Consider the following 10,365-nt stretch of genomic DNA (forward strand, 5'->3'; position numbering starts at 1 on the left):
CCCCCTACTGCCTATGATCCCCGTGCTGCGCATGGCTCTATACGCCGCAAGTGACCTCCATGCTGTAGTGCAGCCCATATAGTGCATATGGCTTCAGCACTGCGTGCAGCTCATACACTGCAAAGACTGTATATGGCCTCCTCGCTTTAGTTAGCCCATATTCTGCATACGGCCCCCAGATGCTTCGTATGGTTGTTACACACTTCGTGTGTGTATATATATATATATATGCATACACTTTATGTGGCCACAGACTGCATACAGCCCCCACGTTGCATATGGCCCCCACTCTGCATACGGCCCACAGCGCGTATGCTCCATATGGCCGTCTGCTGTGTATGGCCCCCAGCTGCCTACGACCCCCTGCTGCGTAGGACCCCCCACTACCCATGGCCAGGCGCGGCCGCGGGCTGCGCCTGCCCCTGCGCGCGCTACGGTCGCGAAGGGGATTTCACGCCTCTCGTGCTGCTCTTGGCCGGCACCCACAGCAGCAGCAGCTCTCCGGGAGACTTTTCCGTGCTGTTTTCTCCATGAGCACCCAGCTGCTGCTCCCGGTTTCGGTATTTCTCCCTGCTGGCCGCTTTCCCCACCCCATGCGGGACCTTTCCTCCCTCGCCGCAGGCGCCTGGCCGGCCCCGGACGCCTGTTTCCAGGACGTGAACATGGCTGGCAACACCTACGGCAACTGTGGCAAGGACAGCCAAGGGCGCTACGTGAAATGCGACAAGAGGTGGGTGCAGCACTGGCACCCATGGGTGCCCCATCTCCTCCTCGTGCACCTACAGCCCCCCGCTGCCCACCCCTGCGAAGGGACTGGCAGGGTCCTACTGCAACCTGTGGCATCACCCCTTGGGCCAGCTCCGTTTCGGACATCAGGTCCTTCCTGGGCTCAAGCCCATTGCTGCTGGGAGGTTGTCCCACCATGTGTCACCTCCCAGAGCAGCCTGAAGGGAAAATCAAAGACAGGATCAGCAGAAGATGGTATTTAGGGAATGTGGACTCTCCAGTATTCCCAGTTAGACCAGGGATGTTAGAAGGACCCCCCTGGACTGTTCCCTTCAGCATTTCTCTGTGCTGTCCATGATTTCTCTTGGTTGCTTTCTGAACCTGCTGAGCCTCTCCCATCACAACCTCCCATGGCCCTAAATCCAGAAGGAGGTGTGCCAGCAGGCAGCGGGGCAGGGGGTGATGGGGCGGGGAGGTGGGGTGGCTGATACCCGCATCTCCTGCCCTCACCTTGGCTGTGCCCCGCTCCTAGGGATGCTATGTGTGGCAAGATCCAGTGCCAGAGCTCAGCTAAGAAGCCCCAGGGGACCAACACTGTCTCCATCGACACCACCATCCGTTTCAACGGGCGGGAGGTGAAGTGCCGGGGTACCTACATGTACACTGCAAAGGACGATGAGGAAGACCTCTCTGACCCCGGGCTGGTGATGACGGGAACAAAGTGTGGCGATGGGATGGTGAGTACCTTTTCCTAGGGCTAGGGTCTCCTCCAGGAGATCAGCTCCTTGGCTCTTGTCCCAGCTCCAATGTAGACATTGGTTCTTCTCTGCGTTACAGCTGGGCCATGGGACGTGGTTCCCCCCATGCTTGCAGACACTGCTTTGATGACATCTCAACTGGGGCATTTCTAGACATCACCAGATGCTTGTGTGTAGGCCACCAAATTCTCCTCTCTAGCCTCCATGCTTCTTTACTGATTTAATGCATAGTGGAGCAACCACAACAAGAATTGCATGCCCCAGGACTTGATGGATGAGGCTTCCTCCTATGAATAAACTGCTTCCCAAGGGAAAGCTGTGTTAGGAATCAAGATGTCAGATCCAAACAGAAGCTGCTAACTGAGCATTAGGGTTTTTTACAGCCCCTGCATCTCCAAGTACTTCACAGAGGGTCAATTCAGCCAAGAAAGGGCAGAAGCCCGGTCAACAACATGGTAGCAGGGGTGCATGCCAGACAAAGCTGGCTGGAGAGATATGGCCTTTGCTGTTTGGCATTTTAATTGTGAAATTTTTATCCCAGTTTGGGATGGAAGGCCAAAATGTTGACATTTTCATGAGAAAGGATGGCTGGTTTTGAAATCCAGTGTTGCTTTTTTTGGCTGGTTCCTTCTTTTTAGGGACAGATGGGAAATGCCTTCTCCAGGAGCTGGCAGATGGGTTGTCAGGGGAGGGGAGTGGGAGTGGTGGTGGCTGGTCTCCTCTGAGCCATCCTGGATGGGGGAATGGCAGAGGTTTCCTGGCCTGCATTGAAAATTGGAGTGAAATGTGTTGACCTGGAACAATATGATTTTACCAACCTACATTTTCCAATGGATAGCATCCTTCCAGAGGACTCCCACCTGTGAAGCCAGAAGATCACTGTCCCCACTTTCTCAGGCCTTTCCCTAACCTCGGCTTCTTGGCTCTCTCTCAGGTTTGCAAAGATCGGCGCTGCCAGAATGCCTCCCTTTTTGAGTTAGAAAAGTGTGTTTCCCGGTGCAACGGCCATGGGGTGAGTTATTGCCTGAGACCTACAGCAGGCTCCTGAGACGAGTGCAGATTCTTAAGCAAAACCAAGTGTCTCCCACGGGGATGAGCCTTGCAACGCAGCGGGCATCTGCTTTTCATAACTCTCTCATGCATCAGCTATGGGTGAGACTGAGCTGAGGTCTTTGCTTACCCGTGTCCAAGTTAGAGCAAGATCGTTCGTGACGTAAGGACCATCTGCAAAATTTGGATCAGGGTCCAGTTTGAACTGGACTCTTAGGGCTCAGAGCAGGTGCCTGTTGCCTCTGAGAGCAAAGCAAGAGTCAGAAACACAACCGGGACTGCAAAAAGGCAGGGCGGTGGTTTGGCGAACAGGAAGAGCCCCCCTTGTCCAAAGCTTAAGTCCTGCAAAGATTTGCTCTCTGCAGGACGCGGGGCTTTGTCAGATAAGATGCTATGGTTTAATGGGAAGATCCCAAGGGGAAGATGTTTAACAAACTTCTGGCCTGATGCAAAGTATTAAGGGCATCGGGCTTGTCTAGTCAAGCGGTGTGCAAACCGAGGGTGTAAGATACCTGTCTCCAGGGTTTCTGCAAAGAGCAGGGAAATAGAAGTATCAGCAAGAAAATATCTCGCTACACGGCAATCACAGATTTGAGGGCAGCACAGGCATGATCCGAGTGACGTTCAAGGGGCGAATATTGGCAGGGGTTAAGCTCCTTCAGCCAGACTCCTGCCATTGGCCATCTGCTCTCATCCCCACCGTACAGACCATCGTTTCCGTACAGGCCGTCGTTTCCATACATCCCTCGTGACCTCCAACCCTCCTTCTCTCTCTGCAGGTCTGCAACAGCAACAAGAACTGCCACTGCGATGCCGGCTGGGCTCCCCCCTACTGCGAGAAGCCGGGCTTGGGCGGCAGCGTGGACAGTGGCCCCGTGCAGCGCGACAGTGAGTCACGACTTCTCGTCCGCTGCCTGGTGACGCTGGTGGGGCCGGAGCAATGCCACGAGAAGGGGAGATGGGGCGATAAAGCTGCTGACAGTGCTGCTCCCAAATGTGCTGGGTCGGGTTGGGCAGACTCACAGCCTGTGCCCAGCTCTGGTTGCCTGGTGGCCACCCATTTTTATCAGAGGCCACTGAGTTGTACTGTGCCCTTGTTGGAGGTGTGATCAGCAATGATGTCTCTAGCCTGGGTGGCCAGGAATGGGCAGGTGGGACCAACGTTTGCATTGAGTGAAGCCAGAGGCTGCTGGCTCTCCCAGCCCCGCGCTCACCTTTGTGCTTTCCCTGCCAGATCACGAAGCCATCTTAATAACCCTTCTGCTCATCTTCCTGCTCTTCCTCCCGGCCCTGATGATGGGTGTCTACTTTTGGTACCGGCGGGAGAACTCGCTTCTGAATAAATGGATAAAGGAGATGAGGAGGAGGAGCCAGGAGACATGCAGGTAGGTGATGAGTCCTGAATCCCTTCTCTCTTGAGAACCCAGTGAGACCTTGAAACATTAATTTCTTGCCACTGGCAGCATCCAGCCCGGTAGGAATGGTTGTGGCAGAGCTGGTGGTGCACAAGGCCTGTTTCAAACTGGTATGAGACCTGTTTGAGATATGAAGAACTCTCACCTGGCACAATCTGAAGCTCTCAGCTCTCCCCTGAGCAGAGGACAGGAATGATCCATTGGACAGGACAATCCCAGAGAGTGATGACAGAGGTGGCCTGGTACTGAGGAGCTTTCTTGCCATCTGCTCCTGGCAGACTGCAAGAGCTGGAAGGGCTCTAAAGTAGTGCTGAATTTAAATATTCTCATTATTTCCCCTCCCAGTACAGGTACAGACACACATATGCCTCAGAGCTCCTGCAATAATTTGAGAAAAAAAACCCAGAACCAAACAGTCTACTTCATTACCCTCACTATCTCAAGACAGACTTGTCACCCCTGCTCACCCAGCACTACAAGACTGTCTGTTAACGATCTGTTAACGGAGGCAGGATCTCGCGGGCGTGCAGCATTTTGGGAGGCAGCTGTTGCAAAAATGGTTGCTTTATTTTGCCATCTGTGACTTACCTTTGTGATCCTGGGCAGAAACAAAACCATCAGTCGGAAGTCAACTGGTGGCCATTCCAAAGCTGCTTTCACCTTGCGGAACATTTCCACCTCCAGCCACACTAATAAAGTAAGTAAATAATTCTCATTCCACGTTTGCTTTCCCTCCCTGGGACTTGATACCTGTGGGTGATCACATCTCCTTCTAGCAGCTGGGCAAGCAACTGGTGCTCTGTGCTGGTTATGCACTGTGTCTACTGGGAGCCCTTGGTCAGTAGTACACACCCCTCCTAAAAATGAGTTTATTGAGCTCTGCCTGCTCAAAAAGACCCCAGTGATTGCCAGGAGCCTCCGTTGGGAAATTGCCCATCTCCATGGAAAAGCTGAGCAGGGGGTCTGCAATACCGCTGATGACTCTGTGCTGGGTGTCTGGGGAGGCAGATGCTTCTGCTGCTGGATGGGTAAGCCTGGGGCTGAATTTAGGAAGAATTTAGGTTTTTTGATCATGGTGACAGTGGCTGAGAGCAGAGCAGAACGGATGATGTCTCCTGTCTGGTGGAAATCTGGTGTGGTATGGATGCACCAGAGCTGGCCCTGGTCCAGATCTCCTGAACCCAGCATCTTTCTCATCCCTGTGTGCTCTGATATGGTTAGCCAGGAGCAAACATGTTCAGCTTTTGGGCAGGATGGTGAAAGTGTTGGTCACAGAAAATGGAATGAATGCCCAATGCTCTGCCTGCAGCTCCCTAGCACCCAGACCTTGAGAGGGCATCTGCTTTTCAACACCCAGGAAAACACACCTAACATTTTTCTCCATACTTCTGCTTTTCTCATCCCTGCAGGCACCACGGGCTGCATTCCTCCCCAAACCCAGCGCTCACCAGCCTGGCTCCCAGCCTGTCAACATTGTCCACCCTCTTCGCCCGGGTCCCCACTCCATCCCTCTGCGCCCAAGAGACCCCAAGCCTGCCAGGCCACCTCCACCGGCCAGTAAATCGCCCATGGGTCCTACCAAAACGGTCGTCTCCCAAGCTAAACTGCCACCTCCAAAGAAACCTCTTCCTTGCAGCCCCGTGAGGACCCCGCTGGTGAGCTTTGCTAGTTGGCTGTGCTTTCCTTCCAGACGCATAGAAATTCCCTGGTTTTTGGCTGCCTGTGGCTCTTTTGGGTTGGGCACTATTAAGGAGCTGTCACGTCATGCTAAGAGATGAATCTTTTGCAATGGTGAGGAAAGCTCATTAGATAATGAGAATATTTTAAGGTAGTTTGGGTGTCGTTACATGCTTTGAAGCACCTCAGCTGTGCAGCAGAGCAGGAGAGAGAGTTTTGTAGAAGGTCATTGGATGCTCTTCTAAGGGTGTTGTCTCTCTCCATACACTTTGTGTCATCCCAAAGCACCAGCCTCCCCGTCGGCCTCTGCCTGGAAGTCCTCTTCTGGCCAAGGAGCTGCCTTCTGCACATGGACAGACCCTGCTGGTCATGGTCCCTCCTACCAACTTCAAAGCATCGGGTACAAGTGCTATGAGTCGCCCTACAAGGCCATTAAAGTAAGTTGAGAGAGGAGTCGAGCTACCTCCCATCACTGGTGAGGTCCTGCAGGTGGACACTGGGGGGGGTCTTGTGGGTCACGTTTGGGTGGGACATCCCAAATGTCACTGTGGTGTGCTCTGGTCTGCCCCTCGTGGTGTCTTTGCCGTGACCTGGGTTTCTCCTGCTCCTCCCCGATATGGCTGGTGTGTACAGGTCAGGCTGCTGAGGAGCAGGCTGGAGCACACTGCCTCTGTGCTCTGGGCTGTGTGGGTCTGTACCTGCTGCTGTAGCTACAGAGGAGTTTGAAGCCCACCAACTTTGAGGTAACTGGCCTGTAGGGCATTGGGGAACTTTGGTATGGCGCCTCTGGGGACAGCAGTAACAGGTAGAAAGGAAATCAGAAGATATGCCAAATGCTGCTGCCTGGAGAACCACAGCCAAAGTGTTTGTCCAGATGGGGACCCTATGTACATAAACAACCCTGTGCCCACGCTCCCTCTTGCATGGTGCAGGAGAAAAGCCTGCCCACCAGAGCAAGTTACCTGTGGGTGTCTGGGGTCTGCAGCCATGCCTACACCTGGCAGGAGCCCACAGGGTTTGGCCAAAGTTGACCAGTGGTAACCAAGGCTGGGACTTTGGGTCTTACAGGGTCCTGATGGGTTAAGGGAGACGCTATCCTTTGGTGAGTGCATATGGCCCCCCATCCCAGAGCACGGAGAAGGCTATTGGCGAGCTGCTGGGGGGACAGTGGAGTGAAGGGATGTACATTGATGCTCTATTTCCCCTTTCCTCCCTACAGACCGATGCCACCTCAAAGGTGAGTCACAGGCACCGTACAGGACCATGGGGGATTGGTCTTTGCTGCTTGTGCGGGGATGGCCTTTGGTTAAGCACTGGGTGGGGACCCAAGAGACTGAGTATTAAATGTCCCCTTCCCAGAGGCTCTTGGGTGAGCAGGACAGAGCCCCTCTGAGCACCCACACAGGGCATCTGTGTCAAAGGGAATGGAAGACACAGCCTGTCCAGTCTGGAGCTGAGAGATTCAGTCTAAGTCCTTTACAATATCACTACTACTTTCAACTCTTGCTATGCTGCTAAATCCTCTGGAAATAGGTCAGTGGAGCCTCAGGGGATTGCACGTGCATCCCCTCCTGGTAGCCAGGCTTGTGGGCCATGGAGAAGAAGCTACCACACTGGAATGAAGTTGTCCCTCATCTCCAGACAGTCTGCTTTGCTAATTACTGCTTTGACCCTCTTGGACCATTTTGTATTCTTATGCCTTTGTAGTTGCCACCACAAGGAGGCTGAATATATGCCCCAAAATTTCTCAGTGTAACTCAATCCCTAATAGCTCATCTCTTCTAGTAGATAAGACAAGCCTTTCTGTGGTCCCAAAAGAGAAAGATTTGGCACATCCCAGCAGCCAGACTTTGCTCCCTCCCCAAACGGTGCAGTTTTGTCCTTGCTGCCCTCCAGGAGCAGTCCCTGGCCATCTTCTCTTGAAACGGTGCCCGTGTCAGAAAGTGTTGACTTGGCAGGGCCAGACTTGTGCCAGGGAGTAGGACGTGCCCATGTCCTGGTCTGGATTCATTACTTGACATCACAAACATGCTAGGGGAAGGCCAGGGAACTGTTGTCTTTCCTGGATGGATGAGGTGAAACATTGCATGAATTCCCAGGATGGACTATAGGGTCCATATTGGGTTGGCTGATTTGGTGATATCTCTTGGTAGTGCACAGACCACCTTGGCTGTTCATGGGAAGCCGAGAGCAGCAAGCCCTTGGGGGACATCACTTCTGCAGCTGGTGGGCTCCTAGTTCTTACTGCTGGTTACTGCCCGGTGCCACCACATGCTTTGGTGGACTCTGCATCCTTATCAGGGTTTTGAGGGTATGCCAAAGGAAAACACCTCAAAGTGATAGAATTTGGGGTAGTATTTTTGAGAGAGGACATGGGTGACCATGACACTCTCAGGTCCCCTCTGGTCTCAGGGGCAGCAGCTGGTCTGTCTCTCCTGAGCTCTGGAAGGATGGTTGCGGTGGAGGTGGTGGATGCTTGGTCTTTGCACTCAAATGAATTGTCTCCTTTCTCTTTCTTCTTGCTGTAGGCCAGTCCCAGCCATCAAAGTCCAATCAACATCCTTCCCCTTGAAGAAGTGACAAACCAGGGACACCTTAAGCCCATCCTTCCTGAGCTGGCTCTCCTGATTTGCACTGCTGCTGGCGACAGGGGTCTTTTATTCCTCGCTTGTTTTATTTGTCTTTTGATACCAGAGGACTATTTTTATAAGACAGAATATGTATTCAGCACAAAAACTGTAGTGGTGGGGGGAGGAGAGGGGAAATCGGTACCATGACATAACTAAGGGTTGGGGTGGGCTGGCGGTGGGGTTACCATGATGGAGACTCTACCACAGCTCCTGGCATCACTTCCTGGCCAATTTACCCCCCAGCTTTAGTTTCTTCTTGACATTGCACATGAGCTGGGATGGGGTGACTTGGGGTCAAGTGAGCATCCAACACTGACAAAAGACGCCGACAACAGTGGCAGTGAAAGCCGTGTAATATCCTTCTAGCTACCTCCTCCTTCTCCTCCAGGCCTGGTGAGACCCCACCACCACCCATTGCCACCAGAGTTCAATGCTGAGCATTGTCTCCGGGGAGATATTTGCCCCGAGAGAAAAGTGGTTTCCAGTTTGGACTGTGCCATACAGTGCTGGGACATTTCCATGAAGAATCCAAGTTCTCAGGCTCCTCCTGGCCCCCTGCCTGATTGCACATGAAAAAACAGTGACAATCCTGGGGTCGTACCTGGAAGGAGAAGCTGTTTGGGAAATGGTTTAATGTCTGAAGTGCTGGTGGCAGCTGGTTACCAGGGTGCTTTCAAGGGGCTCAGGAGCCCTCCATAGACATTGCATGTTCCCTGCTCATGGGGCAAGGCCAGCTCTGTGAGCTGCTAATGCTCTGCTGTCCAAAGGGGGAAGGAGCCACAAGCCGGGAACAAGAGCAGGAAGACCTCCTGCCTGTGTCATTGGCTTGTCCAAAGGCCTTGGCCAAGCCATTGCATTTCTCTGTGCCTCAGTTCTCCCCATCTGTAAAATGGGGGGTGATACCTACCTCACAGGGGTGTTGTGAGGTTTAACAAACTGATGTCTTGAAAGGGCTTTACAATCCTCAGATGAAAGGTGCTGTTGACCTGCACAGTACTATACCGTGCCACTTTCCTATGACTTGACATGCGGCTCTGTCAGGGTCTGAAATGAGAACAAAGGCTTTGTACAGTCCCTTGGCTCTTCCGGCTCTTTTCTTGCTCAGAGGTTCCCTGAGCCTTCAGACACCGAGGGCTCTGGATCTCCCAGCACACCAGTGCAAACAGACATCCTTGGAACTCCTTCTGTTAGCCCTTAAACCTGGGATCATTCAGTCCAACTGTCTGTGACATATCAACTACCCTGGGGTAGATCCCAACTGACCTAGGACAAACCTTTTTGAGATGTGTCTGAGCAATGTAAAGGGTATTAATGATACAGGCTCAGGGACAACCCTCAGGAAACTGTTCTGGTGTTTCATTATCCTCAGTGTTGCAAAACAGGCTGCTAGTTGCAGGTTGTGGTTAAAGCCACCTTAACTTAAGCTGTCCTTACTCTCTTATGATCAGGCTTTGTTTTGAAGTCTTTGGTCAGGCACATGGAATCTCCCTGAAGCGTTTCTCCATATCTTTCTTGGTTGGTGGATGTAGGATCCAGCATCTCTTACTCTGATAACAAGTCACAGAATCACAGAGTCATTTAGGTTGAAAGGGACCTCTTGAGATCATCCTCAGATGACCTCCAGAGGACGGCATAAATGAACTGGTCCCTCACCCTTCCTAGGGTCACATTATTTTCAGTGATCTCCCAAGGACTTCTGGCATGGTCAGACTTGAGGAAGAGCCTACAGAGCTCCTGGAGAGGGGAAACCCTGCTCCCTGCCTGTGAATGCCCCCCCTTCTACTGTCCAATATAGGTGTTAGCAGAGGGTTAAAAAGTTGGAGAGGGTTTGGAGAAGTCACTGCCATGATGAAGTGGTTGGAAAAACTTTCCTCAATGTGTCGGACCATTTAGCTTAATGGCAAAGTGAGGGATGACAAGCTGCAGTCAAAAACCCACCTTCCTTTGGGGCCAGCAATTGAGTGATCACATCAAGCTGATGCAATGCCCCTGGGCTTGGATTCTTGCCTATTAATGTCACCTACCTGGCCATCACACTCCCCTTGTCTCCTCCCGTTGCCAGCGGGGAAAGATGGGGAGTTCATTCTCTACAGCTACCCAAATTTCACT

General features: G+C 52.6%; 1 protein-coding gene across 1 annotated transcript in view; it reads left to right on the forward strand.

The window, feature by feature from the left end:
- Positions 1 to 8,206, forward strand: part of LOC104624847 (disintegrin and metalloproteinase domain-containing protein 19-like) — a 9,393-nt gene extending 1,187 nt beyond the window's left edge. The window contains exons 3-12 of the mRNA XM_010292315.1: positions 622 to 730; positions 1,259 to 1,463; positions 2,419 to 2,496; positions 3,314 to 3,422; positions 3,769 to 3,919; positions 4,556 to 4,646; positions 5,359 to 5,609; positions 5,905 to 6,063; positions 6,846 to 6,863; positions 8,155 to 8,206. Coding sequence (XP_010290617.1) covers positions 622 to 730; positions 1,259 to 1,463; positions 2,419 to 2,496; positions 3,314 to 3,422; positions 3,769 to 3,919; positions 4,556 to 4,646; positions 5,359 to 5,609; positions 5,905 to 6,063; positions 6,846 to 6,863; positions 8,155 to 8,206 — 1,223 coding nt within the window. The remainder of the gene's footprint in view (positions 1 to 621; positions 731 to 1,258; positions 1,464 to 2,418; positions 2,497 to 3,313; positions 3,423 to 3,768; positions 3,920 to 4,555; positions 4,647 to 5,358; positions 5,610 to 5,904; positions 6,064 to 6,845; positions 6,864 to 8,154) is intronic.
- Positions 8,207 to 10,365: the final 2,159 nt, after the last annotated feature.

The sequence above is a fragment of the Phaethon lepturus genome, unplaced genomic scaffold (assembly GCF_000687285.1).
Source record: "Phaethon lepturus isolate BGI_N335 unplaced genomic scaffold, ASM68728v1 scaffold26948, whole genome shotgun sequence".
NCBI classification, from domain to species: Eukaryota; Metazoa; Chordata; class Aves; order Phaethontiformes; family Phaethontidae; genus Phaethon; species Phaethon lepturus.